This window comes from Eublepharis macularius, chromosome 5, assembly GCF_028583425.1.
Source record: "Eublepharis macularius isolate TG4126 chromosome 5, MPM_Emac_v1.0, whole genome shotgun sequence".
Lineage (NCBI taxonomy): Eukaryota > Metazoa > Chordata > Lepidosauria > Squamata > Eublepharidae > Eublepharis > Eublepharis macularius.
The window spans coordinates 149,935,961-149,962,723 of NC_072794.1; the positions used below are offsets into that span (position 1 = coordinate 149,935,961).

The following is a 26,763-nucleotide window of genomic DNA, read 5'->3' on the forward strand; positions in this document are numbered from 1 at the left end:
TACCCAGTGATGTGATGACATCACTTCCAGGCACACTGCCCAGCCTCCCCCAGTTTCTCACTCCACCCCACCAGCTGAGTAGCAGCAGGAAGTGCCAGCTGGGGGCCTGGCGATCCTAAAAGAACCCTGTCTTGGTTGCCAGTACCCACTTCACCTCTGCAGGTAATTTGGTGGATGGCAGCCATTTTGAATGTGCTAAATAGCACCTGCACAAAAAATAAATTGTACAGGGTCAGTTGCTACCTCCAGTCCTTGAGATGGCTCTAGTGCCTTAAACAGAGAAGAATGTTCTATAAACTATAGATTTTTCTGTAAATGCATTCTATAATGGGAGAAGCCACATGCTATATGCATCTCTAAGAGCACATGAGCTCTCTCAGACTCTGGCCATCCAGGTAATGCAGGAGGAATAGCAACATGATGACCACCAATGCTTGTGATTAATGAAAGCAAAACCAAATATGACGTTTTTGAAATCAAGGCTACATGCCTCACGGGCCTTCTCCAGAGCTTCAAGGTTTTGCCCTCGGCCTGCACATGTAATCTTGTGTTTTTCCTCTACAATCTCCATGTTATAAGACTGAAACCAGACGCCGTCTGTGTATATGCTGTAAAAGAGCAGGCTACAATTATGGGGAAGGGTTGTGGGTCCGTGGGGGAGCACCTGCTTTGCGTGCACAAGGTCCCAGGTTCAGTCCTTCCAGCATCTCCAGCTGAAACGTTCTGGTAGCTGTAGAGATGAAAAACCTCTCTCTGGGACTCTGGGGAGCTACTGCCAGTCAGAGTGGACGATACTGACTTTGACAGATCAGTGATCCGACTGACTCATTATAAAGTGGCTTCATGTATCTTCGTGGAGTCATTCTTGATTCTGCAGCTGAGCTGACTCTACTTTTGAATTCGTTCTAGACACAGGCCGTTTTCACACGTCCTTAAAGGGACAGCCCACTCACCAAACGCTGCCAGCTTTTCCCCTTTACTCCACACGTCTCCGATTTCAAAACAGTAGCAGGCTGGTTGGCTTCCGTTTTGTCAGTGCTTTATCAGGAAATGCGGGAAAGTGTGTTCTCAGAACAGGTGCCGAAAAAACAGAAGCCGAACAGTCTGCTACCGTTTGAATTGGAGATGTGTGGAGTGAAGGGGAAAAGCCGGCAGTGTTTGGTGAGTGGGCTGTCCCTTTAAGGATGTGTGAAAACGGCCATAGTTATGTCTCCTTCCCTTCTACTAGCAGATGACCAAAGCTTGGTAGATCAGCCTGTGCTGAAATTCCACTGACTGGCAGCTTCCTCGCCGTGCTATCACTTTCCTGTCCTGTTGGTTTAGACATTTCTCCAGAAACCCCACAGCTTCCCATTGAAGAAAGTACCCCAGATTTGCGGCATGATCTTAATCAAGTCTGAGTAGAAAGGAAGCCAAATAAATGGAAAATAGTTCACCATTGTGTAACTGGTTTCATTACTAGCAACTAGGGTTGCCAACCTCCAGGTGTTGGATGGCAATCTCCCAGAACTACAACATCTCCAGCCAACAGAAAATAGTTGCTTTGGAGGGTGGATATACTCTGCTGAGATACTCTCTCCTCAAACCCCCCTCTCTTTAGGCTCCACCCTCCAAATCTCCAGGAATTTCCCAACCTGGAGCTGGCAACCCTACTAGCAATTTCCCCACTCACAAAATAAAAGCCTTGGATATTTCAGCAAAATATATATGCACGAGGTAAAAAAAACTGAGACATTTGAAAATCAGTAAAATACTCTCATCCTCCAGCAGATTCAGCCCCCTATTCAGGTCTGCTAGAATTGCTGTGTTGAAAGCTCTGCCATGCAACACATGCAGAGTATGCCACATTTAACAATCGTAGGAGTGGGTAGGTTGATGTATGTACCTGCAAGGCCTATCCGTGCACAACCTATAAATTAGACCTGAAGCAAAGTTCTGTGCAAATGGTAGATTAGGCAGAATGCATTTTTTTTTTCATTTCAAGCTTTTAAACATTTTTATTTGCAATTTGATCTAGCTGGATCAACCATTTGAATCTTAAAATCATGCTGAATAATTTAGCTAGAGCTTATTTTCAACTTGCCCCAATCAGTAGCTTACATCATCTTTTTAAAAAAATACCTAAGTATAATTGCACTGATTATCTTCAAATATTTGGAGGGAAAGGGGATCTTCAAAAAATTTATGTGAGTTGGCTTGCAGAAATTCAAATATCTACTTTAATTTATTCTCTGCCCCCATATTTCAGCACCAACTTACATACAGCTAATCATTACAGGGAAATACTTTCTAGATAGGAATTTCATCTTTGGTAGAAGTGATCATTTGTAACAATCGCTGCCTACCCTTTTAAACAAAGCTCTTCATTTTGAAACCTGCTTATGAACAGGATAGTCTGCTATTAAGATCTTAATCCATTTACATTTATGACACGTACACAGTTGTATTCTTCCCCTCCCTTTTTATGAATATCATTTGCCTTTTCCTGCCTACTACAGAAAGTAAGAAACAGCCAATTTTATCTTACGCAGATAGCGATCCTCATTTCCATGTACCAGATAGGTTTGTGCAGGCTGCTGATGTCATCAGTTATTTACTGCAAAGCAGAGTTTGCTGGGCCCTTGTGATAAAACTGATGTAGTAGCATTCTGTGGGAAACTTGCTTTGCAAACCTTTTGCTTAGATAGCCATTAGAATGGGTCGATTTATACAGAGTTTACGAGTTAGACAGGACAATCTTGTATAGAGCTATTCCAGTCTAATCCCACTGCGATCAATGGGCGTGGACTGGAATAACTGCAAGAATGCACCCTTATTTTCTTATGTTGGTATATGGAGAAGTCATCCTGCAGAGACTGCCGATGAATTCGAGGCTGAACTGTCAGATGTTGGTTTTAAGGTCCTTCAGGACCTGAAGAAATAAACTGGTATATCTTTGATGTTGCAAATGTGAAGTCCAAACTGATCCCACAGTTATTTTATGGTAACTGGTTACCATAGGTTATCCTGACACTTAGAGAAAAAAAGTATCCGCTCCACCTTAAGAATGCCCAGGCATACGCCTTCTATTTGCTTAAAGACAACAGCTGAGTTTTTACCAGTGGAAACAAGATTATCTGTGTACCTTTTGAACTACTGAGTTTGATTCTTCTCCTTGCCAACTACAGACTGCCAAACATTTGCTCATGGGAGCAGATTCAGTTCAGTTTGGCCAACCTAACTTCCAACTGGTACCAGAAATTAGCCTCAGTGATTCAGATGCTTTGGCCTTTTTGTGAAATTGCTTTCTTGGAATTGAGCCATCTGCAGCCAAATTGATTTTTAAAAGCAGATGTGTTTATCCAACATGGCTTAGCTGTTTTGGCCAAAAGTAAGGCAGCACTATGGTACACTTGCTTAAATGTCAACATTGGCTTGAATGCTTTTGGTACGACTGATACATTATCAATAAGAAATACTGAAGTATCAGAAGTCCCCCCTCCCCACCCAAAAAAAAACCCCTTTGGGCCAAGCTGAATTTCTGCAGAGCCAGGTCTGAGCCCTGCTGCTCCAGGTTCCATGGTTTGGTTAAATGCCACCTGACACAGAACTGAAGGCATGGAATTACGGGACTGGTCAGTGCCTGAAGGGGAGAGGTTCTAGCAACCCTTTGCAGAATTGCCATGAATTCCATACAAATGCTATCTTACTCCTTTACCAAAAAGGCTGTGCTGGGGATCATGGGATAAAAGCCATGTGGGACAAGGACTGTAGTACGAAGGAGAATTGGGAGACATTGACTGATAAAGTTGGCTGGAACCAACCTAACATTTTTAGCTGCTGTCAATATTAGTATCTGTTCTTCAGTCTCCCAGACTTTGTATTAGAGAAATAACAGCACACAGCCTGTTAATATCCATTAGGTGCTATGAAACCTAACCAAAAAAAAAAAATTACTGTAATTTAATATTTCAATTTGGAAAGCAACCCCAGTGGATCTCTTGATTTGGTCAATAACTTTGACAGAGTGCTGTTCCTATAGCCTGCTTTGAAAAGCAGGGCGATATGTTCTGATTCAGGCCATTTATGGCATGCAATGGTGGTGAAGCAAGAGCACAGCTAGTCTGGGAATCAGCTTTATTGTGGTTGATTTCCCAGCCACATCCCTCTTTTGGGCAACTCTTACCGTATTTCAAAATAATCACAGAGAGCGGTTTGTCTCATCTGGAAACCAACTTCTTAGTGCTGGTAACTATGAGTTGCTTTGGAACCAATGTGGGCTAAAGGATAAAGAGCTGGACCTGTTTCTGGGACAGCTTGAATCAAAGTTTCAGCTCTGCTTTGGACTCATCGTGGGGTTGTCGTGAATGATGCTCCCATTATTCTTCCCAGTAATTTCTCCTAATATTTTTGCATATTTTCCCTAAGTGCTATACCCTTTCCTTCATGGACGAATCTTCCCAGAGATGTTTAACCCCTTCTGCCAGTCTCCTTGAGCCCAGGAACAAACATCCTGCTAATGGAGAGAGACTGAAGATCTCTGTTTGGAAGGCTGCCCACTACTGATCACTAACCAATGGCTGTTAGCCCTCCAGTGGGAAACTGACAACTGCCTATCAAAATCTCAAAGTGAGGGATGTAAACTTTACCAGCTCCTTTAAAGTCCTAGAAAAAGGAACTTCCTTTGCTCATTTTCCTGTGAGGAGTACAGAGGGACAGAACCGTGCCTCCTCAAGGGAGTGCTCAGATGGATGAGGCTCAAATACTCTGAATGCAGCTGGCGGAGGACAGTAGACTTCCCTCTGCTTTGGTTTGTTGGTTTCCTTTGGACTGCTTTGCATTTTCTCTCTCTCTCTCCCCCTCATAAAAACCTCTCCTCCCTTTCCCTCAAGCCAGGATGCTTCTCTCCCAATAAAGCCTTTTATTTTTCCATAAGGAACAGTCTGTGAATACCTTTGTTTCCTGTATTTGCATAAGAGGAACCAATACCTAGGTCCAGTAACGTAGGTGGATCAAAAAGTGAAATTACCCTTTGCCTGTTAACCCACTGACAGACTGGTGGACAGCAGAACCAGGGTGTATTCCTGAACTGGCGGGAGCTAGCCAAAGAAGAGGCAGAAGGGGAGTGATGTGGGGTTGCCAGCACTTGGCCCTGCCTCTTGCCCCCATCCCTGCCTCTTGTTTCTTGCCACTGTCCTGAGTAAATGGTAGTTGGACTGACTATGTGATGGCACTTCCAAGGGAAACCCGGAATTGACATCAGTCCTCTTTAGGTATTGCAAGAAACTCTATGGCCCTTGCCCCCCCCTCCGCTCCCCCGTTTCCTGCTCATTGTCAGCCTGTCAGCCTGGCAACCCTACAATGAGGTGGAGCAATGTGTCTCTTTCCCTGATTCCATTCCCTGGTCATACCACTTTCTTTTGGTCTCAGTTCTCTATCTGTAAAATGGGCATAACAAGCTTTGCCAGTATCAAAGGAGTGTATGTAGCCAATGACAACTGCAAGCAGGGTGGCATTTGTGGAACAGAACTTTTCTATATTCCCTTCCCACTACAGCCCACTGTGCCCCCCTGCTGCCTCTTAGACAACTGGCAGGAACAGTCCTAGTCATAATGTGAGGGGTATGCTGGGCAAAGAGTTAATCAATACCCTCCCCTAACTGATGGAAGTATTTTTCTGCAGGCAGAAATTGACTGGGGGCTAGGCTGTCCTCTCACCGGCCATACCACTGAAGACCTTCCACCACCCATGCAGGAAAATGCTGTATTTTAATATTTTATACCCACCAATTTTAATTGTTTATGATATAATGTTTTTATAATGTTTTTACTGTTTTAAACTGTTGTTAAACCACCCTGAGCCTGTCTGACGGGGAGGGTGGTCTAGAAATGTGATAAAATAAATAAATAATGAGAGTCTGGTCTAGTGGTTAGATGTATCAGACTAGGAGCCAAGCTACAAGTAACGCCTTACACAGGTTGTCAGCTTCCCTCAAGTTTTGATGGGAAATGTAGGCACCCTGGTCTTGCAGCTTGCCTCTCCATTACAGCTGCAAGACTAGGATGCTTACATTTCCCATCAAAACTTGAGGGAAGCTGACAAGTGTCCAACCTCTGTCAGGTGTCACTTGTAGCTTGGCTCTAGGTTCGAATCCCTGCTCTGTCATGGAAGCTTGCTGGGTGACTTTGTGCCAGTCACACACACTTAAACTACCTCACAGAGTTGTTATGAGGATAAAATGGAGGAGAGGGGAACAGCATAAACAGCTTTGGGTCCCCACTGAGAAGAAAGGCAGGGTATAAATGAAGTCAATAAATTAACTCACTAAGTGCCACATCCAAAGATAAGAGGGCTGTTGCAGAGAGACCCAGGAGTTTTTCTTAAATCGAAATATCTGAACATTCAGAGCGACCAGATACAAAGGCGAATCAAGCTTCTGAAGGGTGGTTCAGCAGCAGGAATCGTACCAGGAACAGCATTCCCCCCTCATCCGAACATGACAAATGGCACCAGCTGCAATACCCTCTCTTATGTACCCAGAAACCTCTTCTGTCCCCCCTTTCCATCTGTTCACCTTATGGAGCTTTTGCTCATCTCTCACATGCGGCACCTGCACACGGCAAGGGTGGGAAGGAAACGGCTAAACTGTATCAATCAACATTTTTTGAAACAGCTAAGAATAGAAAGGAAGTGTGTGTGTATTTAAAATCTGCAATATGGGGGAAGGAGTTAGAGACATTTGTGGCTGGTATTTTCCTCTGCCTGCGGTGGCTCCTTGATCATTGTGAACATTTTGTCTGAGTCATTTCCAGTGCACACCTCAACCACACTGAGTGCTTTGCAGTGGCATGCACACTGACAGCTTCAACCCATGGCAAGATGAGCATTTCACCTGCAGTTACCATGGGTTGAGCAACATTGTGGCTACTGCAGTTTGTGCTGCAAACCTCATTTCTCTGAGAAAACTCTGGCTTCTGTTCAGGCAAATTTGATGCCTGCTGCAAACACTGTGGCAGAGCACATGCTTTGCCCATCGAAGAACCAGCTTTAATTCCCAACATTTCCAGTTAAAAAGATCTTAGGTAGTGGGTGTTGGGAAAGACCTCTCAGCCTAAATCTCTAGAGAGCTGCCACTAGTCAGGTTAGACAATACTGAGCTAGAAGGACCAAAGGTTTGACTTGGTAAAGGAAGCTTCAGATGCTGACAAAATCCCCACTCTGGAAAATGCCAGGAAGTGTTTAAGGCAGTACCTGGGGAGAATGGAGTTTGATGTATTGTTGAAGGCTTTCACGGCTGGAGAACGATGGTTGTTGTGGGTTTTCCGGGTTGTATAGCCGTGGTCTTGGCATTGTAGTTCCTGACGTTTCGCCAGCAGCTGTGGCTGGCATCTTCAGAGGTGTAGCACCAAAAGACAGAGATCTCTCAGTCTGCTGGCGAAACGTCAGGAACTACAATGCCAAGACCACGGCAATACAGCCTGGAAAACCCACAACAACCAATGGAGTTTGAGTTGGGGGCATCACTTGCTCCCTGCCCCTCTAGCAATCCCTCCAGTATCGTCTTTACCATAGTGTATGGGGTAATTCCTAGAGAATCACCTGGAAGTGACACCACTTCTAGGTGTGTGTGGGAGGTGTTGCCACTTCTAGGTGTGTGTGGGAGGTGTTGGGGGCATCACTTCTGGGTGACACCTTAGGAATTTCTAGAGTATCACCACTAATGCTCCCCCCTCTCCAACTTTTTCTCCTGCCACTAAAATCAGTGAGAGCAGGTGGCAGAACATGACCACTGCTACCCAAGCAAATGGCAGTTCTAAGAGAACGGCAAAGAGGGACATTTAGCTCTAAGACTACAAGTAGCCTACTGCCCAAAAGGCCCACCACATTGCATGGAACACCCCCATAAAGTCATATGTTATGCAAGATACTTCCTGATTTGCATGCTCCACCTCTTCCAAGATCCCCCCAAAGGGGCCTTGCCCAAGGGATCCCCAAATCAAGAAAAGAGCAGTGCAGTTTGATTTAACAGTAGTAAGGAATCATCTCAAAATGACACCTCCTCTTTCTTCAAACAGACTGGTATTTTCCTCAGGGTTGCTCACTGCTTGACACAGGCTGTACGTGAGGGGTGCAAGCACACACTGCAAATGTGTACTTTGAGCAAGGCTCTTGAGTTGCATTCTGTGGTGACTCTTGCTCTCTTAATAGATTTTGTATGTTCATCTGAACAGGAAACGCTTTATAGCAAAACTTGCCTGCGGACATTGTACTGTACCAATTAAAGGATTCCTAAAGTCAAGAACAAAGAAGTGCCAGTACAGCTACTATTTTTTTTTAATCATTCAATTCATTTTCTTCCTTCCTCCGGTGCCGAGTTTGGATTTATCGCTTTCATTTGTGGCTTGCATGTTGTTAGATGACAGGGCAGGCCATTTGGGAATAATGCTGGAGGAGCAGTTTTGAAAGAGGCAATAGATGAGGATTGAAGGTTTGGGTGTTTTTTTAAGTTAAAAAACCTTTATAATGGAAGTACCAGGCATCAAACCAAGTATCTGGTACCTTTTATCCAAGGATCTTTGTCCATTTTACAAAACAGCCATTCAAGCCTCCACAGAACTTCTGTGAAACAGCAGCTATGAAAATGCATAAAGAGGCTTGAATATAGAATAATAATGATCACCAGACTGGAGAGAACAAGTGAAAATAGGAAGAAGTATGTGCCCTACTGCCCTGGACCTGAATAGCGCAGGCAAGCCTGATCTCATCAGATGTGGGAGTTAAGCAGGGTTAGTAATTGGATGGGAGACCTCCAAAGAAGACCACGGTCGCAGAAGCAGGCAATGGCAAACCCCCTCTGTTAATCTCTTGCCTTGAAAACTCCAGCAGAGGTTGCCATAAGTCAGATGTGACCTGGCAGCACTTTACACCACGTATCCTTCTGGACCAAATAAATAAATAGATGATAAATAAAGGTGAAAAAGCACATGGCTAGTAGCAGATGTTCTCCAGTGGTGGAGCACATATTTTGCATGCACAAAAATCAGCAGAATCTCCACTTAAAATTATTGCTGATAATAAGCTTGGAAGGATCTTTGCCTGAGATCAAGGAGAAGATTGTGAGTCACTAGATTATGTAGACTGATGGTCTGATTCAGTGTAATACAGTCACATATTCTGATGAGCTGATACATAATATCATAGAGCTGGAAAAGGCCTTGCAGGACAACTAGCCCACAATACAGAAAAACGAAGGATAGAGCATTGTCAAACTGCTTTTACTTAGGGACAACCACACGAGACAAGATACACTTGAATTACACTCAAATACACTCGAATTACCCATGTAATTTGAGTGTATTTTGTCTCGTGTGATGAGACCCTTGGGCTTGCCAGTTCTCTGGTTTGGGTGGGGGGATCCCCCGCCCCCAGGTCCGGTTGCTTCAAGTAGCAGCGGGAGAAAATTTTAAAAAATGGCAGTGTCACATGCACCACTACATCATTTCTCATGAAAAACCACAAGTGAGAGAGGGAAGCTCTAGAAATTGCCAGAAACTCTATGGTCTACTTTTATCACTAGGAAATTTCTATCACATAATTAATCAACTGAAATCTTCCCTCCAGTAACTGAAGCCCATTAGATCTAGTCTTGTCCCCTTAAACAGCAGAGAACAAATTTTTGCCCTCTTCTGTATGGTAGCCCTTTCAAGTATTTGAAGAGTACAATTACACCCCTCCTCAACTTCACTTCTCCAGGCTAAACATACTCAGTTCCTTCAACATTTCCCCATAGGATTAATTTTCCAGACCATCTTCATGGCCCTCCTCTGAACTCATTCCAATGAACATAACTGTGAACAGAACTGTAAACGTTTAAATCAACTTTAGCCTGCAAGCTAAATTATTCAAAGAAAGTTCTCAAATCTCCACCCTGGGATGATTGAGAAAAAAAAAAGCTGTGCCTGCTATGAAAAGTAGTTCTAATAATAAGTCATCATTTCTCTTATCAAACCACAGGCCTTTAAAACATACAAACTCATTTGCTCAGAGAGCACAAGGGAAAGCAGAAGGAAAACTTCACGTTTCCTGTCCTCTCATCAAAGCTTACCAGGCCCCCCCTCAAAAAAGGGCTAAATAGAAATGGCAACAGAAGAACAAGTGGACAAGTTCTGGGTTACAGGAAATCAGGATTTATGTACAGGATTTCCTGCCTCGTGTCAGGGATATGGGGCAGTTGAAAATGGAACAGAAGAGGCATCACTCATGGAGCACAAGCATTCTTCCCACTAGTTTTTCCATTTTCTGCATTCAGCAAATGTACCTTATACACTGGGTTCACACAGAAGTAACAGCCACACAAGTTGATGGGCTCTAATGGAGGAAACAGAAGGGGGCAAAATCATTCTTCCTACCCCTTACATCAGTGGAGCTGCCTCTTCCCCCATCCCACATGACTGTTATCATTGCCTTTGGCTAGCAATCTGAGTGATCATTAGGGGGCAGGGGTAGCAGCAGAAGCTTCCTGTATGGAACACTTCCTGTATGGGACAAGAAGTGACATCATGGTACTCTAGGAATTTCAAGATCTCTATGGTTTTTACACATTTCCTACATGGAAAGCACTCCTGGTATGACAGGGATACATCTTTGGACGCAGAAAGGCTTCCCATGGCTTTTTAACACAAGTCCTGATCCAGTTCTAGTTCTGCTTGTTTTTGTGCAATTAGGGACCCTGGGGTGGTCCAAAAACTCCTCCATTAGTAAGTATGAATAAGCATTACAATGCAGATGTACATCTGCTTCTACATCCACTTTTCAGATAGATTTCCCGTGCTGAAAAGAGGCAACTAAGAACTCAATGTGTGGGTTTTATTCCCAGTCTCCAAACTTGGCCAGGGAAAGCCTGCCTGAAATGTTGTCTTTAAGAAAAGTGAAATCTATTATTTACTTATTTATTCATTCAATTTATAGCCCATCCTCCCCACAAGCAAGCTTAGGGTGAGTTACAACAGTATCAAACATTACATAAAATATAAGTTATAGCTAGGGTTGCCAGCTCCAAGTTGGGAAATTCCTGGAGATCTGGGGGGGTGAAACCTGGAGAAACCTGGAGAAAGTGGGGTTTGAGGAGGGAAAGGCCCTTGGTACGGCATAATTCCATAGAGTCCACCCCCAAAAGTAGCCATTTTCTCCAGGTGAACTGATCTCTGTGGCCAGTTGTAATTCTGGGAGATCTCCAGCCACTACCTGAAGGCTGGCAACCCTAGTTATAGCATAAAATCACATTAAAACAACAAACCATAAAAATCAGATAAATGCAACCAAGTAAAATCTAGGATCTCCCTCAGTGATGGTGCCATGATTTTGGTTTTGATGAAGGTGCCACTGGACTTCTATTTCCTTTTGTCGCGATTTTGGAACAGCCTTCCTAGGGAGGCCCAGCAAATAAAGTAGTACCCCTGTGTCATTATAATTATCGTAGCAAAGCCAAACTTTTCCATTGTTAAGTTTGAATTTTCAGTGCATTTTCAGTCAATCAGCGGGGTGTCCTAGCAGTTCTATCCTGCATTCAAAGGTCGAAGAATTGATTCATTTTTTTTTTTTGCATTTTTAATGATTTTTTTAAAATAAATTAAAAAAATATTTATTCTAGTCGCATCATTAAAAAGGTATTTTTCACAAAAACAAATTTCAAAATAATGAGAAAGGAAGTAAAAAAAAAATTATGATCATTTCATGGACCTTCTGAAGACCGCCCCCCGCAACACCTGCACTGTGGCTTAAAATCAGTAATTGCTTGCCACTGTTGAGTCATATTATCTATTTATCTTCACTATTTTAACTACTATATTGGAGACAGAATAGGTAAATATGTTTTCGAACAGGCCAATTTCCAACAACAATAGAAAATAATTTGTAAATCACATTGACTTGAACACAATTTAAATAAATTCTAGAAGAATCTGCACATACTTTTAACACTATTTTCTATATGCATGGGGCATGTAGGAACTGCATAATGGATGTTGCCTCTGTCAGTATCTCTCTATACATAGCCGGACAGATTAATAAGTGCAGACCTGCAGGACAATCTCTGCAAGTGAATGAAGAACTGACAGCCAACACACTCGTCAGAAGTTCTCTCCGGACAACTGTGGCAGAAGTGAAACCAGAAATGTTGTGCCTTGAAACACAGAGCACAGTTTTGTCACAGAACTAAAAGAGTGGGTACAGGAAAAAAGGAAATAAAGAAGAGGAAGGTCAAAAGTTCACTGGCAGGAGAAGGGCCAGAGAGTTGAAGGAGCTTAGAATAAATGAGATTGTTGCTTGCGGTACCAATTCTTTAAAAAAAAAAATCTTGGAAAGGTTAGCTAGGCGTGCTATCAACATTTCACTCCCCAGTCTCATATCTCTGGTATGTGTTTTAGTTTGTTTCTTTTTTCTTCCCACTCAAAGAAACACCCATTTCATGCTAATACTATCCAATATCTCAAAATAATGCCTACATTTGGTTCATGTACACCATGAACCAACAAAGAAGCTCAGATTTAATTTCCAAATTGTACACAAACCATTTCATGAAGTGCCTTGTAGTTGTGTGGAGACACCGAGTGGAAAAGTCGCCTTCTAATGATTTTTTGGCCCCCTCAAAAATAACCATGGGGACAGAGGTGGTCAAAAAGTCATTCGGAGGTAACTTTTCCACTCAGAGCCAAACTACAAGAGACGCCTGACACTAGTTGGATACTTGTCAGCTTCCCTCAAGTTTTGATGGGAAATGTAGGCAGCTTGGTGGAATGTTGGACAAGTGACAGTTGAAAAGTTCATTGGACAGCAGTCGGAGAGCCAAGCCACAAGACCAGGATGCCTACATTTCCCATCAAAATCTGAGGGAAGCTGACAAGTGTCCAACTAGTGTCAGGCGTCACTTGTAGTTTGGCTCTCAGTGTCTCCACATGGCTACAAGGTACTTCATTCAATTCTCAACCACCAATAGCGCTCTTGGGAAGAAAAAAAAAAGTAATAATTACTGGAAAAAACAATGTGAATTTTTTGACAGACCTGCAGAGGGTATGAATTTTAAAAATGAGAACACTGAGGCCAGAACATAAATAATACTGGCTACTTCATCTTGCATTGCAATATTGTGTCCTCATTGGGGATCGTTTGTGAGCATGTGGGTGAATTGTGCCATGTGGGCTGCTTGCTGTACTCCACTGCAATCATTCCATTTCTCTTCAATAGTATGAGGAAGCATATAGAAAAATCCCTTGGTTCGTATGGCAATATGCAATCCACAATGGCTCGCTGCTGGGTTTGCCAGGTCCCCTCACCCTTCAGGCGGGAGGCTGGAGGCCTGGCACTCACCTTTTGCAATGTCTTCGTGTATACGCATGGCACACGCGCTCCCAGGCTGTGTGATGACATCACTTCTGGGAGCTGACATTATCATGCAGGGCCTTGGATTTATAGGCCAAAATTCATACTCAAAAAGGGAAACAGAGTCAAACAAGCAATGAAAAGTGCTTCACTTGGCAAACAAAAAAGGACCTCTCTCCAAGCAATGCACGCAGAGTCAATCACATATAGGATGCTGGAGTCACAAACAACAGTTGCCTGGACTGGTGAAAAGGCATTACTGGCCAGTGGCATAGCATAGAAGGATTTTGAGTCCAGTGGCACCTTAGTTCTACTGCAGACCAACATGGCTACCTACCTGAAGCTATTTGCTGGGAAGGCAAAGCACAGTGACTGACAGATTAAGCTACAAATCAGAAAGGTTGTGGTTCAGATCTTGCCTGTGTCTAAACTCACCAGCGGCCTTAGGCAAGCAGGTCTTTCTCGGCTCCCCATTTGTGGCAAGGAGATAATAATCCTCACCTGCAGGACTTTTTTTCTGGGAAAAGAGGTGGTGGAACTCAGTGGGTTGCCCTCGGAGCAAATGGTCACATGGCTGGTGGCCCCACCCCCTGATCTCCAGACGGAGGGGAGTTTAGATTGCCCTCCACGCCACGGCCACGGCGCGGAGGGCACTCTAAACTCCCCTCTGTCTGGAGATCAGGGGGCGGGGCCACCAGCCATGTGACCATTTTCAAGAGGTTCCGGAACTCCGTTCCCCCACGTTCCCCCTGAAAAAAAGCCCTGCTCACCTGCCTTACAGTTATTGTAAAGATTCAACAAAATATAATGTATGTGAACTGCCTGGAGGAGCTGAAAATTCTACACACTCACATGCACACATGAAGCCCTAGATGATAATCCAGAGACAGGAACGAATGCACAAGCATCCTAAGGCTACACTTATGTGTGGCCGACAAACAGCCAACACCTACATAGAGTTTTGATTGTTAGTTAGTTCAGCTTATTTTGAAACAAGATTAGCTTAGAAAGAACAATTTCAATAAAAGAAACAGTAAGGCTGCAACTTGCTACACACAGTACCAAAACCAACAGAGCTTATATCTGCCATTAGATTCGAACATTCCGCACACATTTCACAATAAAGTACGTTAATTATTTGAAAACTTAACTAGTTGCTTTCATATTGCACATGCCATTACACCAAATTTTTCTGCATTATGGGTTGTTTCTTTACAAAGATCTGAAAGCAGGAGGGATATGTAGAATTGCTCTGATCTTCCTGGAAAGAGTCTGGGGTGAATCCTAGACTGTTACCCCAACACAATGACACTGCTTCTTAATTTTGCATCACAAGTGACATTGCACGTAGCTGTAATGTTAAATAGTTTATCTTTACCACTGGCGGCCTTAATGAACCCTTATGAAATGTAAAATATACACTGAACTAAACTGAAACTCGCCCACCTCCCCAGCAGAAAAATAAGATGCACCCTAACCAAGACTCATTCTTGTTTTTCTATCAGCCTTAAAAGCTAAAACGTTTGAATTAACAACAATGAAATGACACTTTAATTAATCAGTATGGCACTGTTAATCAACCAACATCTGCAAAAGTTTGGCCAGCAGGCCTACCACATCCTTCATAAAATGTTCAAGGAGAAGAAATTTTATAGCTTGTTCAGTCAGTACCACACATCACAAAAACATTTCACAAAAGCAACATCTGCACCTATTCTCTGAGCCGCTTACAAGGGCCTTTGTGTCTATTCCCTCAGGTTTTTTTAATCTTGCGTCTCTGTTTTTAACAACTGCAACAACCTCACAACATTTAAAGACTGAATATGAATGCAGGCGTTTTCTAGAGAATAAAAACAAACTGTGTATTCCTCGAGATATTAAAACCACCATACTAATGCCAAGAAGGGAGGGGACAAAACATGTTGCGTTGGGAAAAGAACCCCACACCTATAAAATGTGTTTTCCCGATGACAAATCTGCATCTTATTCAAAACAAAGCCATTCTTCTTGAATAGGACACGAAAGGACAGGTTGCTTACCATCATCCAAGTAGGCTTGGTCGAGATTCTGTTCCTGCTTAATAGTAACTCCAGTTGGCAATGCTTCCTTCTGCTCACTTACTGGTGGTCCGTTTTTTGCCGTTCTCTGCTGTTGTATCACGGTAGGGTAAGAGCTTGGACTTAATCTTTGTGCTTGGCTAGCCTGGGGCTGGCCAGGTCTCACTCCACTGGTTGCGAAATTTTCACTGCACATGATGTGCTGAAATTCTTGGTGGCTTTCACACCTCAGCTGCTGATTGGTTGATGGAGAACAGTGAATCACAGGGGAAGACTGCTGATTGACTGGAGAATGATGGAGACCCGCTGAGCTTTGGCTGGGGGAGCCAGTGTGCACCAGCACTGACCTGTGAACGTCAGGAATGGAAATTGGTGTAGCCATCAGACTGGACTGCTGGTAGCCCAGGTGGCTAGGGCTGAGACTCTTGCTTCTTTGGTATATTACAGCCCCTGGGGTTTGTTGAGGATATCGAGATTCAGGGGAGGACAGACTTGAACGGAGCTGCTGGCAGGAAGCCATTGTGGCCACAAGACAGGAAGGAGATTCGGTGACCATTGTATGGTGTGAATAATAAGGCTGTGTCACTGTTCCCAGACCGCTGTGTACTGTATTGCAGATTAAAGCCGGATCATAGTCATCAATGGGCTCTGTTTTGATTGAAGGCACTGGAAGGGAATGAACAAAAGACGTGCTTCTAAATAAGCAGCTATGGCACAGTTAAAGGAGCCATGGAGAAACTGACTCCAAGAACAAATGAATTGGCCCATTTTTCTGTCTCTGATGGTTTTGAGCCCTGCTTTTATGCTAGTGGCTGATTCCGCGCACGTTGGATAATGCACTTTCAATGCACTTTATCAATCGTTTGAAGTGGATTTTTTGTTCCGCACACGAAAAAATCCATTCCAAATTATCTATAAAGAGGATTGGAAGTGCATTATCCAACATGTGCGGAATCACTCTAAGTTTGGTTTGGGCTACTGGTTTTTATTGAGTGTTTGTTTTACACATATAATAGGTCGATCGTACTGACCTTGTTTTGAATTTTTTAAAAGCCATTTATTTATGTGCTGTTGTCAATTTGTGATATTCTTTGTTAGTCACTTTCAGCAGTTCTTGGAGAAGGTTATAAATATAAATAAATGCCATGTATCGATAATGAATTGCATGCCTTTCTCCTGCAGCCTTAAGACCTTTGAACTTTTAGATCAGATATAATATTTGCAACGGAACTGCTTCACACATTCTGCTGCTACTGAAGTGAGACACAAAAGAATATTAATATACACACACACTTCATTTTCCTGCACTTAGAATGCAGTCCTAAGCAGAGCTACACTATTCCAAGTTCATTGGTGCCAAGGGTACAACCAGGGCTTTTTTTCTGGGAAAAGAGGTGGTAGAACTCAATGGGTTGCCCTCAGAGAAAATGGTCACATGGCTGGTGGCCCCGCCCCCTGATCTCCAGACAGAGGGGAGTTGAGATTGCCCTCCGCGGCATGGAGGGCAATCTAAACTCCCCTCTGTCTGGAGATCAGGGGGCGGGGCCACCAGCCATATGACCATTTTCAAGAGGTTCCGGAACTCCGTTCCACCACATTCCAGCTGAAAAAAAGCCCTGGGTATAACTCTGCTTAAGCCTGTACCGCTCATCACCATACAGTCCAAGTGGCTGCTGAATGAATGCATTGACTTCATTTGCAAAGCTCTGTGCTCGAGGCAATGGGGAAAGTTCTACTTGTGGGGTTATTACTACAGGGTAGTTGTCATCTGATGAGGATCTGTATATGAACAGGACCCAGTGTACAGCAACCAAACTCAGAAGCTTCAAGTAAGGTTGTGTGTGCATGAATGAAACCCATGAGCGCCGAAGAAATGAACAGAGCCACGTTCTGAGATGCAAAAACGATTGCACAAATTAGTCCTGAGGATGGCGGTGCTGGCAGCAATCCTCATGAGCGTATGCACACGTATGAGTATACTTCCATAGGTACATACTGCAGAATCCACCCTGAGCCTGGGATCAAAACTGAGCATGATCTTAGAAGACTTTGGCTCAAATGCCTGGTCAGCCATAAACTTCTTGTGTGGCCTTGGACAAGCTGCCATTGTAGTGTCACTACACATGTGGGAAAAGGGATTGTTAACAAATTACATCTCGGGCAGGCAGAGATGTAAACTCACTGACATTCTGTGACATTGACTCCCATTCCAGGGCAAGGAATGCTGAACTATCTATATGTCATTATGAACTGCTTCACTGAAATATAAATGTATGCTTTGAACAAACAAGAACTGGGCATGCTTACCAGTGAAATCCTAAGAACACTTTTCTAGGAGTAAATCCCACATTTGTCTATGGGTAGCCTGGTTTTGCTAATTTCATGACAGGCATTTATTATAAGATATAGTTATGGAGAGTTGGCTTTAGGGTTGTTGGTTTTTTTAATTGCAATCTTGATTGAATGATAGAAGTTGCCCAGTGAAACTGGTTGTGCCGGTTATACCTTTTTAAAATAAAATAAACAGCTATATCTCAAAAATAACAGACTGTAAGCAGTACTTCTTGCTCTCAACATTGGCTTGATTTAGACATAATACAAAACCATGGTTTATTTTAGGTTAAACTGTGAACTGGGATTCAACTGGCAGATGACTCTTCAAATCAGGATTTGAAGAGTACCTGATTTGACTTGACAAATGTTGGTTCGTGCTTTCCCCTTGTTTCCCTGAAGAGACCTAGCTGATATATCACCATGCACTGCTGTGAGTATGCTGCCTAGGAACAAACCAGGATTAAACCAGCATAGAGATACACTAGAAGCTGCCTTGTACCATGTCAGACCACTAGTCTATCAAGGTCAGTACTATCTATTCTGACTGGCAGAAACTCTCCAGGGTCTCCAGCTGAGGTCTTTCACATCTCCTACTATTCCATTCTTTTAAGTGAAGATGCTGGAGATGGAGCCTGCATGCAAAGATGCTCTACCACTGAGCCACCACTATCTATATTTATGCTTCACCCAAAACCATAGATTAAGATTAACTGTGTTTAGGAAACTGACTTCAAAACATGGCTCCATATGTTGATGTGAGGTACTCTAACTAAACTATAGTTAGTGGAGCGACCTGTATTTGGACAAGGAAAATAATACATAGTTTCAGGGCTTTTTTTTCTGGGAAAAGAGGTGGTGGAACTCAAGACTGCACAATGGCATCACTTTGGGTCAGCTGGAACAAGGGGGATGTTTTTAAAAGTTTGAATTGCCCTCGGCGAAAATGGTAACATGGCCGGTGGCACCACCCCCTGATCTCCTGACAGAGGGGAGTTTAGATCACCCTCCGCACCCCTTGGTGGCGCAGAGGGCAATCTAAACTCCCCTCTGTCTGGAGATCAGGGGGCGGGGCCACCAGCCATGTGACCATTTTAAAGAGGTGCCGGAACTCCGTTCCACCGCGTTCCCGCTGAAAAAAAGCCCTGCATAGTTTCACATGATGGAGAGGGAGGGCATGAAGAAATGAGTTGGTACTAGGCTATATCATGGCCCTTTCTCATATGCCCAGGGCAATGCCAATTGCCACTTTGGGGTCAGGAAGGAATTTTCCTCCAGGCCAGATTAGCCAGCGATCTTGGAGGTTTTTTGCCTTCCTCTGGCCATAGAGCAGGGGTCATTGAGAGTTGGAGGGTGGTAGCTGTGAATTTCCTGCATTTTGGATGGCGTGGGACTCGATGACACTTGGAGTCCCTTCCAGCTCTATGTTTCTGGGTCTGAACTAAGCCATCATGTTGCGTGCCCTAGAATTACCTGGATGGTAGGTAAAATGTTGCGGCTGGCTTTTTTTCCGTTTTCCATTGATTACGTAGAAATTCACTTTGATGGGGGTACAAATGTGTTTGTTCCGATACTCTGGTATCTCTACAAAAAGCATATTCTGAAAATGTGAAGGGGGGAAGGGGGAGAAGAGATAACAACATATTACAAGACATTCAGTCTTTATCAGGAATTCTAGGTGAATCCTTCATGGAATGTCTAAAAGGTATGGGCTCTCTTCATTGCTGGAACGTAGCCGATCTTGCCTAACATCTGAAAAAGACTTGCTGGGCGATTTTATACTCTGTCTCAGCCTTTAAAAAAAGACACACTCCACCCTGTCAAACTCTGACCTTTCCTCCATTTCTCAGTTCTTGCTTTGCAGAAAAAGTTGGACAAGTAGCCAGCAGAGCATTCAGTTGTCTGCCCCTAGTGATATATCTATGGCTTTAGGTCACCACCATCCTGGGTATGGCCATGCATAATGCAGAAGAGCCTTTTTGCCACTTATGAAAGCAAAAAACAGAACTGCTTCCCAGTCCACTTCAGGAACACAAGGTAAAATAGCCCAGCAGCCATTTGAGGAAGTTTTTATAATTGCACAAAGCAGAGAAAAAGAACACAGAAAACCAGGAGACGTTTATGCTTACAGTGATAGACACAGGGCTTTTTTTTCTGGGAAAAGAAGTGGTGGAACTCAGTGGGTTGCCCTTAGAGAAAATGGTCACATGGTGGGTGGCTCCGCCCCCTGATCTCCAGACAGAGGGGAGTTTAGATTGCCCTCCGCGCCGCCTAGCAGCGCGGAGAGCAATCTAAGCTCCCCTCTGTCTGGAGATCAGGGGGCGGGGCCACCCGCCATGTGACCATTTTCAAGAGGTTCCGGAACTCCGTTCCACTGCGTTCCTGCTGAAAAAAAGCCCTGGATAGACATAGAATACAGGTAACAAGTGTCTTTTCTCAGCATTATGGAAAAAATCCATCTTTCCTCAACTCCATCTTCTACACCATACTGTTTATGGAATGGAGACCGGAAAGAAAGAAACATGACCTTGGATTACTATCACTGTTCATGGACACAACAACAGTACCCTACAATGCAAATCCTGTCCACGGGCTACTTATTTCGAGGTAGCCTGGCATCCAGGCTACTGCTCCTACATGACAGTTCTGCTTCAGGTCGCAAATTAGTTTTGCCCTGGTGTAGCTGCCATCTACTCTCATGCAGGCTGCAGAGACTCCCTGGAAGATTCTCATCCACCGCCAACCATTTCTACTTAGAAGTATGGAAGATTCATCATAACACAGCAACCAAACAGTAAAACATCATAGCTGCAGACCAGAAGAAGATGGGCCTCCTCTGCTACACACTGGGCAGCAAAGGTTATCTAGCACAGGGGTAAACTTTCAGTTAGGCCCAGTGTTGAATATCTAGCACACAATACTGGATCAGAGCCCGTCACATACAGTCCATGTTAAACAGGAATGCTGAAAGATACCCTTGACTACAAGGGAAGTCTTTTGGCACCCAAGAGGCAAGACGTAACAGGGCCATGTATGCTTGGGCCACAGTTAGGATTGCCACTCCCCAGGTGGTGGCTGGAGATCTCCTGGACTTACAACTTCTCCAGGCTAGAGAGATCAGTTCCCTTGGAGAAAAAGGCTGTCTTGGAAGGTGAATTATATGGCCTCATACCCAGCTAAGGTCCCTCCATTCCCCAAACCATGCCTTCTCCAGGCTTCACCCTTCAAATCTCCAGGAATTTCCCAACCCAGAGCTGGCAACCCTAACCAACCTTCTTATGCTCACTGATCTATTAGCTTAGCAGCATGGCCAATTCCTGCCTGGATTGCTGCTGTTGTATTTTGTAGAAGTCTTCCAACTAGCAAAGAGTAAAACCAGATATCTAGGATGGAGATGGGAGTGAGAACAAAGTGCTGAGTACTTACAGGTTGGCTCTTATCTTTATCCACCGTGGCTTCCATCTCCCATATCTGCTGCCCATCTGAAAGAAATATAAAGCCATGCCTGAAAACTCTGTTCCAAAAATACATGGATGATGCCTGCACAAAGGAATTGGGCGGCTGCAAAAACGTAGGCATTCGACTTCTAAAAACAGCATCAGCATCCTTCAAATTATTTACAATCAATACCGTCAGAAGTTGGATAGGATGTAATATCCCTAGTGGGCTCTTAAATGCTTTTTGTGATATGTCTTCCTAATATACAAATTACAGTCTTTCCACAGCTGTGTAAGCCCATCTTGTCTTAATCTTTCCCATCCTGTCTTTCCCTCCCGCTTGAGGCATCTACCTTACTTTCTTTTAGTTGCCCGGATAAAATATCCCTGTCTATCCAGGTTTCTAGCTAACAGGCCTATCCTTTTCAGTGTTCTATAGTCTACTTGTGGCCCAAGGACCATTTTATCTACCTGCTCAATGTTTTGTGTTTTGTGCTGCTGTTATGCCCTGGGCTGTTTTACAGCCACTGGCTTGTTTTTAATGGCTTCAGCTCATTTTTAGTGGTTTGTTTTTAATGGCTTTGATTTTAATGGTTGTTTTTTATTGTATTAGTTGTAAGCCACCTCAAACAAGTCTTGGGAGAGGCAGCACATATATATTTAAAATAAACAAATAATCTGCTGTTGGTAGGCATGGGGGAGGGGGAAAAGAGATTTTGTATCTTCTTGCTTCAAACAGCATCTTCGTGTATCTGAAAATCGCTATCGTGTTCCTACATCTTTTGGTCTCTTCCTTGAGCGAACACTTTCATACTTTCAACTTTTCCTTGTTCCTCTCAACAACCGCTTTCTTTCCTTCCTCTCTTCTTAGTCATCATATTTTCTCAAGCCTGCAGTTCAAAACTATACACAGCCTTTTTTTCTAGCAGTCAGATACTTCAACTCTTCTGAATTTCACCCAGTATACTCAAGCGACTCTAGTCTAGCGATGAACATTTTATGGCATTTCATCTTGGTAACACGCCTCAGATTTAGGTAATAATAATAATTTTTCCAGAAACTTATCCATGTTAGACAGTTGCAAGAAAAATAATCAGGGACATGGTAGCACCTTGCTGAGGAGCACATTCTTATTCTAGCATAAGCTTCCATGGACTAGAGCCCACTCCATCATAGGATTGTTCACAAAAGCTTATTCTAGAATAAATTACTCTGTGGGGCTTCTATTGACATCTCTTCCAGTTTAAACCAGAAGTGATGGGGTCATAGCAGGGCTGATTCTTTAGGAATTGGCCCAAAACATAGCATTTCGCTGAGATTCCATTCTTCCAGTTTAGAAACCCCACGAACTGAGTGTGCATGATGAAAAAGCAGAAGAAGGTGACCCCCTTCTACCTGGCACCCCCTCCCCCAGGTTTTAAGGTAAATTCTGGCAATTCTGGGTTCAGCTCACATCCTGTTAGCAGACTGTAAACAGGAAATTAGTTTTTCAATGATAATCTGAACTGTTTTGACAATCCATTCATGACTATTCAGGAGGTTTCTTCTCTGTATTACGGTCCCACCATGTAGGGCCACACAACCAGCTTTTTGTGCAAGTGCATTCTGAGAGCCAAGCTACAAGTGACGCCTGACACAGGTTGGACACTTGTCAGCTTCCCTCAAGTTTTGATGGGAAATGTAGGCATCCTGGTCTTGCAGCTGTAATGGAGAGCTAAGATGTAAAACCAGGATGCCTACACTTCCCATCAAAACTTGAGGGAAGCTGACAAGTGTCCAACCTTGTAAAGCGTCACTTGTAGCTTGGCTCTCAGCTCAATTGAGTTCTAACTCCCCCCTCCATCCTTGCTACATGACTGCTTCGCTCAGCAAGCAGATTAACAATTAAATCAGTCACAAAATCACAGAAATCCATCAAAAATAAATGCTCTGCTTTAATCAATCTCACCATTTGGTGTTTGTCATAGTAGTTTGTAGCAATGCTAACGGTTGCCAATCTGGTTGAATTGACAGCATCACATCTACTCGGCACCTTCAAACATGGTAAGTTTGATTGTTGAACACATTCATGGTTGAATTCACAGGATCCCTAAACTGCAAGTGCTTAGACCATCTGTGGTGGTAGAGAGTGCCCTCAAGTCATAGCTGACTCATGGTGACCGCTGGTGGGGTTTTCATGGCAAGAGACTAACAGAGGTAGTTTGCCGTTGCCTGCCTCTGCAAGCCTGGTCTTCGTTGGAGGTATCTCATCTAATTACTAAACAAGGCTTAGTTTCTCAGATCTGACGAGATTAGACTTACATGAGCTATCCAGGTCAGGGTGCTTAGACCATCTACTGATGGAGCATTTCCAGGAAGTGACATCAATTGCCTCCTGCACCACTGTTGGCCAGGAGTGAGTGGAGCCCTATGCGGTGCACCAATTCCTTCCTTGCTGTACTACCCCAAACAGTCCCTTGCATAGCTTGGCTGAAGAATCAGCCTTGGAAACGAGCTGCATCTGACTCAGGTTTCCTGCATGCCTTGCAGATATCAATGGCAAAGAGAGCACAGGGCTTCTTTAAGATAGAGCCAGCACCCCTACTTGGGAGCTGGATTTGGATAATATGGACTAAGCCGCATGATGGTAAGGAAAGGATGCCAAGCTTTGCAAGCCAAGATAACTCGTCCAATGCAAGGAACATACAAGCAAACAGTTTTAGTATTCTTGGAAGCTTCCAATAAAATTATTGTCTCTTGGGAAAAAGGGGGGAGGTAGACTGGTGATGATTCACATGTGTCTGAGTCAGCAGGGCCTTTGGGACTGTTCCTGGGGTGGTGCAGTTTACACCCCAGCCCTTCTTCAGGAGAGTTTATTACAAGCACAAAGTATTTCATTGTTTCTAAGGCAGCTAATGGGGAAGTTTTTCAGATTTTCAGAATGTGTTGCTGCTTCTTTACCAAGCCACCCCCAGGCATGTTCAACACCTGCAGGTCCAAGTGACCAGTCGGATTTCTCAACAGGTCTATTACAGCCCCACTACACATGTTCAGCCAAGTCGAGGCAACCTTAAAATGTCAGGCAGACACTGGAGTTCTTGCATGCGCTGCGCTCAAGAAGAAATGCAGATTGTCTGCCACAGCCACCAAAATTCTATGTGCCGGGGGGGGGGGGGGGCTGAATTCCACAACTTGCAAATGTACATCAATTTACACAGTTTATTTTTCTAGACATTAAAAAGCGGCAAGGCGCTCTTGAGTGCATGGAACTTTTCAGCAAATGAATCAGGATACAATGTTACTGCAATTTAAAAAAAACCCTTTTTCATCTATGGAGAGCATAAGAACAGAATGTTTGACTGCATCTGACAGTTCAAGTATTCATCTCATTTGATGTAGATGCAAAAAACTCAAGTATCGGTCACCTGAGACATTTTAAGAAAATCCATTAATAAGAAAATCCCCAGGCTTTCTAAGCGTTTATAGTTCCCCCTTCTCTGTTATTATCCTCAAAACATTCCTGTGAGGAAGGTTAGTCAGAGCATGAAGGACTCGCTTGAGATCAGCTTGGAAGATTTATTTATTTATTTATATTCTGCCCTCCCCGCACAAACAAGCTCAGGGCGGATAACTGCTCAGAGATTTGAACTAGGTCTTCTCAATTCCAATCCAACCGCTGCTCCACAACATCTGTGCCCCAATGACCCTTCTTGATACGGCGCCTATGGGTCAGGATATTACATGGAATAGTAGAGAATTGGGGTAAAAACAGAAATTGATGATATACTAAGTAAAAGACAAATAAAAGAGAAAGGGCTAGCAGGGGCATTATATAAATTAATGATAAGAGATAAGGAAAGGATGATAAGGATAATACAGAATAAATGGGAGCGAGAAGGCTTATCTCATCAGGAAACAATTCAAGAAATAATGAAATGTATAAATAAAATTAAAATGGATAAAGATAAAGAATTGGTCAGGAAATTTATATGGAAATAGTATAGAACAGCGGCTCAGATATCGTATATAGTTAAAGGAATGAGCCCTAAATGCTGGCACTGTGGCCAAGAAGTAGGCATATATGCTCATATGTGGTGGGAGTGTAATGTGGTCAAGGAATACTGGCAAAAGATTATATGGGTAATGTCTGGTTTATTTCAAGTTAATATAGAGGTTAATAGGGATCTGCTTATCTCTGGAATATTGGGAAATAAAAGAGTAGATGGAAATAAGCAAGACCTATATAAAATTATCATTTTAGCCGGAATGGCTGTAATAGCATTGGGATGGAAGGACAAGCATAAATGGACAATGGAAAAATGGAACAATTATGTCTTTGAATGTGTACAATCGGATATATTTGTACAGATAACTGCTGATGAGACATGGGAGGATAAGCATCAAAAGATTACAAGTAAATGGTCGTGTTATAGGCACTGGGTGGAAAGGGGGGAAGCCAACCCATGCATTCAAGCCCGTATGAAGAATCTGTGCACATGGTTAAAGATATGAAGATATAATGGGGTGGGTGGGAGGGAAGGGGTAAAAATAGATGTATACGGTTCAATGTATGATTATGTACATATGTTATAATAATAAAATTTAATAATAATAATAATAATAATAATAAAAGGATATTACATGGAATAACAGCAGAAGGGGAAAAGAAACCCTGATTCACCTTAATGACAAACAGTTTTACTGAAGCATAAGGACTAGAGAACATTTCTTCTAGAGAATGTTTCTTGAGAGGCATGATCTCAGACATAGCGAGAATGAATGAATGAATGAATGAATGAATGAATGAATGAATGAATGAATGAATGAATGAATGAATGAATGAATGAATGAATGAATGGTGGGGTCAAAAGACAATGAAACGCCAGACATTCTTCCTGAAGCCTCATTTGTATGAAAGATAAATAAGCACATCTGCAGCGTGACATATAGCCACTGTTGCTGAGACCTAAGATGATTGTAACTAACTTCTTATTGAATTCTTATTCACTAGTTTTATGCTAATGAAGCTTAGGGTTGTCAAATCAAATCTGAGTCATTCCTAGGGAGAGTCCAGCAGGGTGCAATGCCACGGAGTCCCCCCTCCAAAGCCGCCACTTTCTCCAAGGGAACCGATCTCTGTTGTTTGAAGATCAGTAATATTCTGGGAGATCTCCAGGCCTATGCAGGACCAGCCCGACCATACAGGTGAACTAGGCAGTCACCTAGAGTTCCAGGCTTTACGGGGTGCCAAATTTGACAAAAATGATCCTTGATATAAAAAAAAAGTCTTTCATAAACAAATATAGTAAAATATTGTACTTGTAAAATAATGCATCATTGTCATGTCAGAAGTCAGAAGTGGAGTTAGTCATTTCTCATTGCAGAACACAGCTGTTTATGCCAGTGCAGTTAAAATGCATCCCAAGAGTGCCACTCTGGTCTGCTACCTGGGCGGCGGGGGAGTGGGGGGGGGGGAGAGAGCATCTGGCACCAAACTCTTCATTTGCCAAAAGCCTTTGGGCCAGGCTTGTTCATATTCATTCACAATTTATTTCAGCTGAGGTTGAAGACCAAACCAAAATATTCACAGAAAAAATGGGCAT

General features: G+C 43.3%; 1 protein-coding gene across 1 annotated transcript in view; it reads right to left on the reverse strand.

The window, feature by feature from the left end:
- Positions 1-10,237: 10,237 nt before the first annotated feature.
- Positions 10,238-26,763, reverse strand: part of NFATC2 (nuclear factor of activated T cells 2) — a 105,369-nt gene continuing 88,843 nt past the window's right edge. Inside the window, exons 7-10 of the mRNA XM_054980451.1 lie at positions 21,171-21,226; positions 19,218-19,344; positions 15,396-16,079; positions 10,238-10,347 (exon numbers count right to left, since the gene is read on the reverse strand). Of these exons, the coding sequence (XP_054836426.1) occupies positions 10,238-10,347; positions 15,396-16,079; positions 19,218-19,344; positions 21,171-21,226 (977 nt within the window). The remainder of the gene's footprint in view (positions 10,348-15,395; positions 16,080-19,217; positions 19,345-21,170; positions 21,227-26,763) is intronic.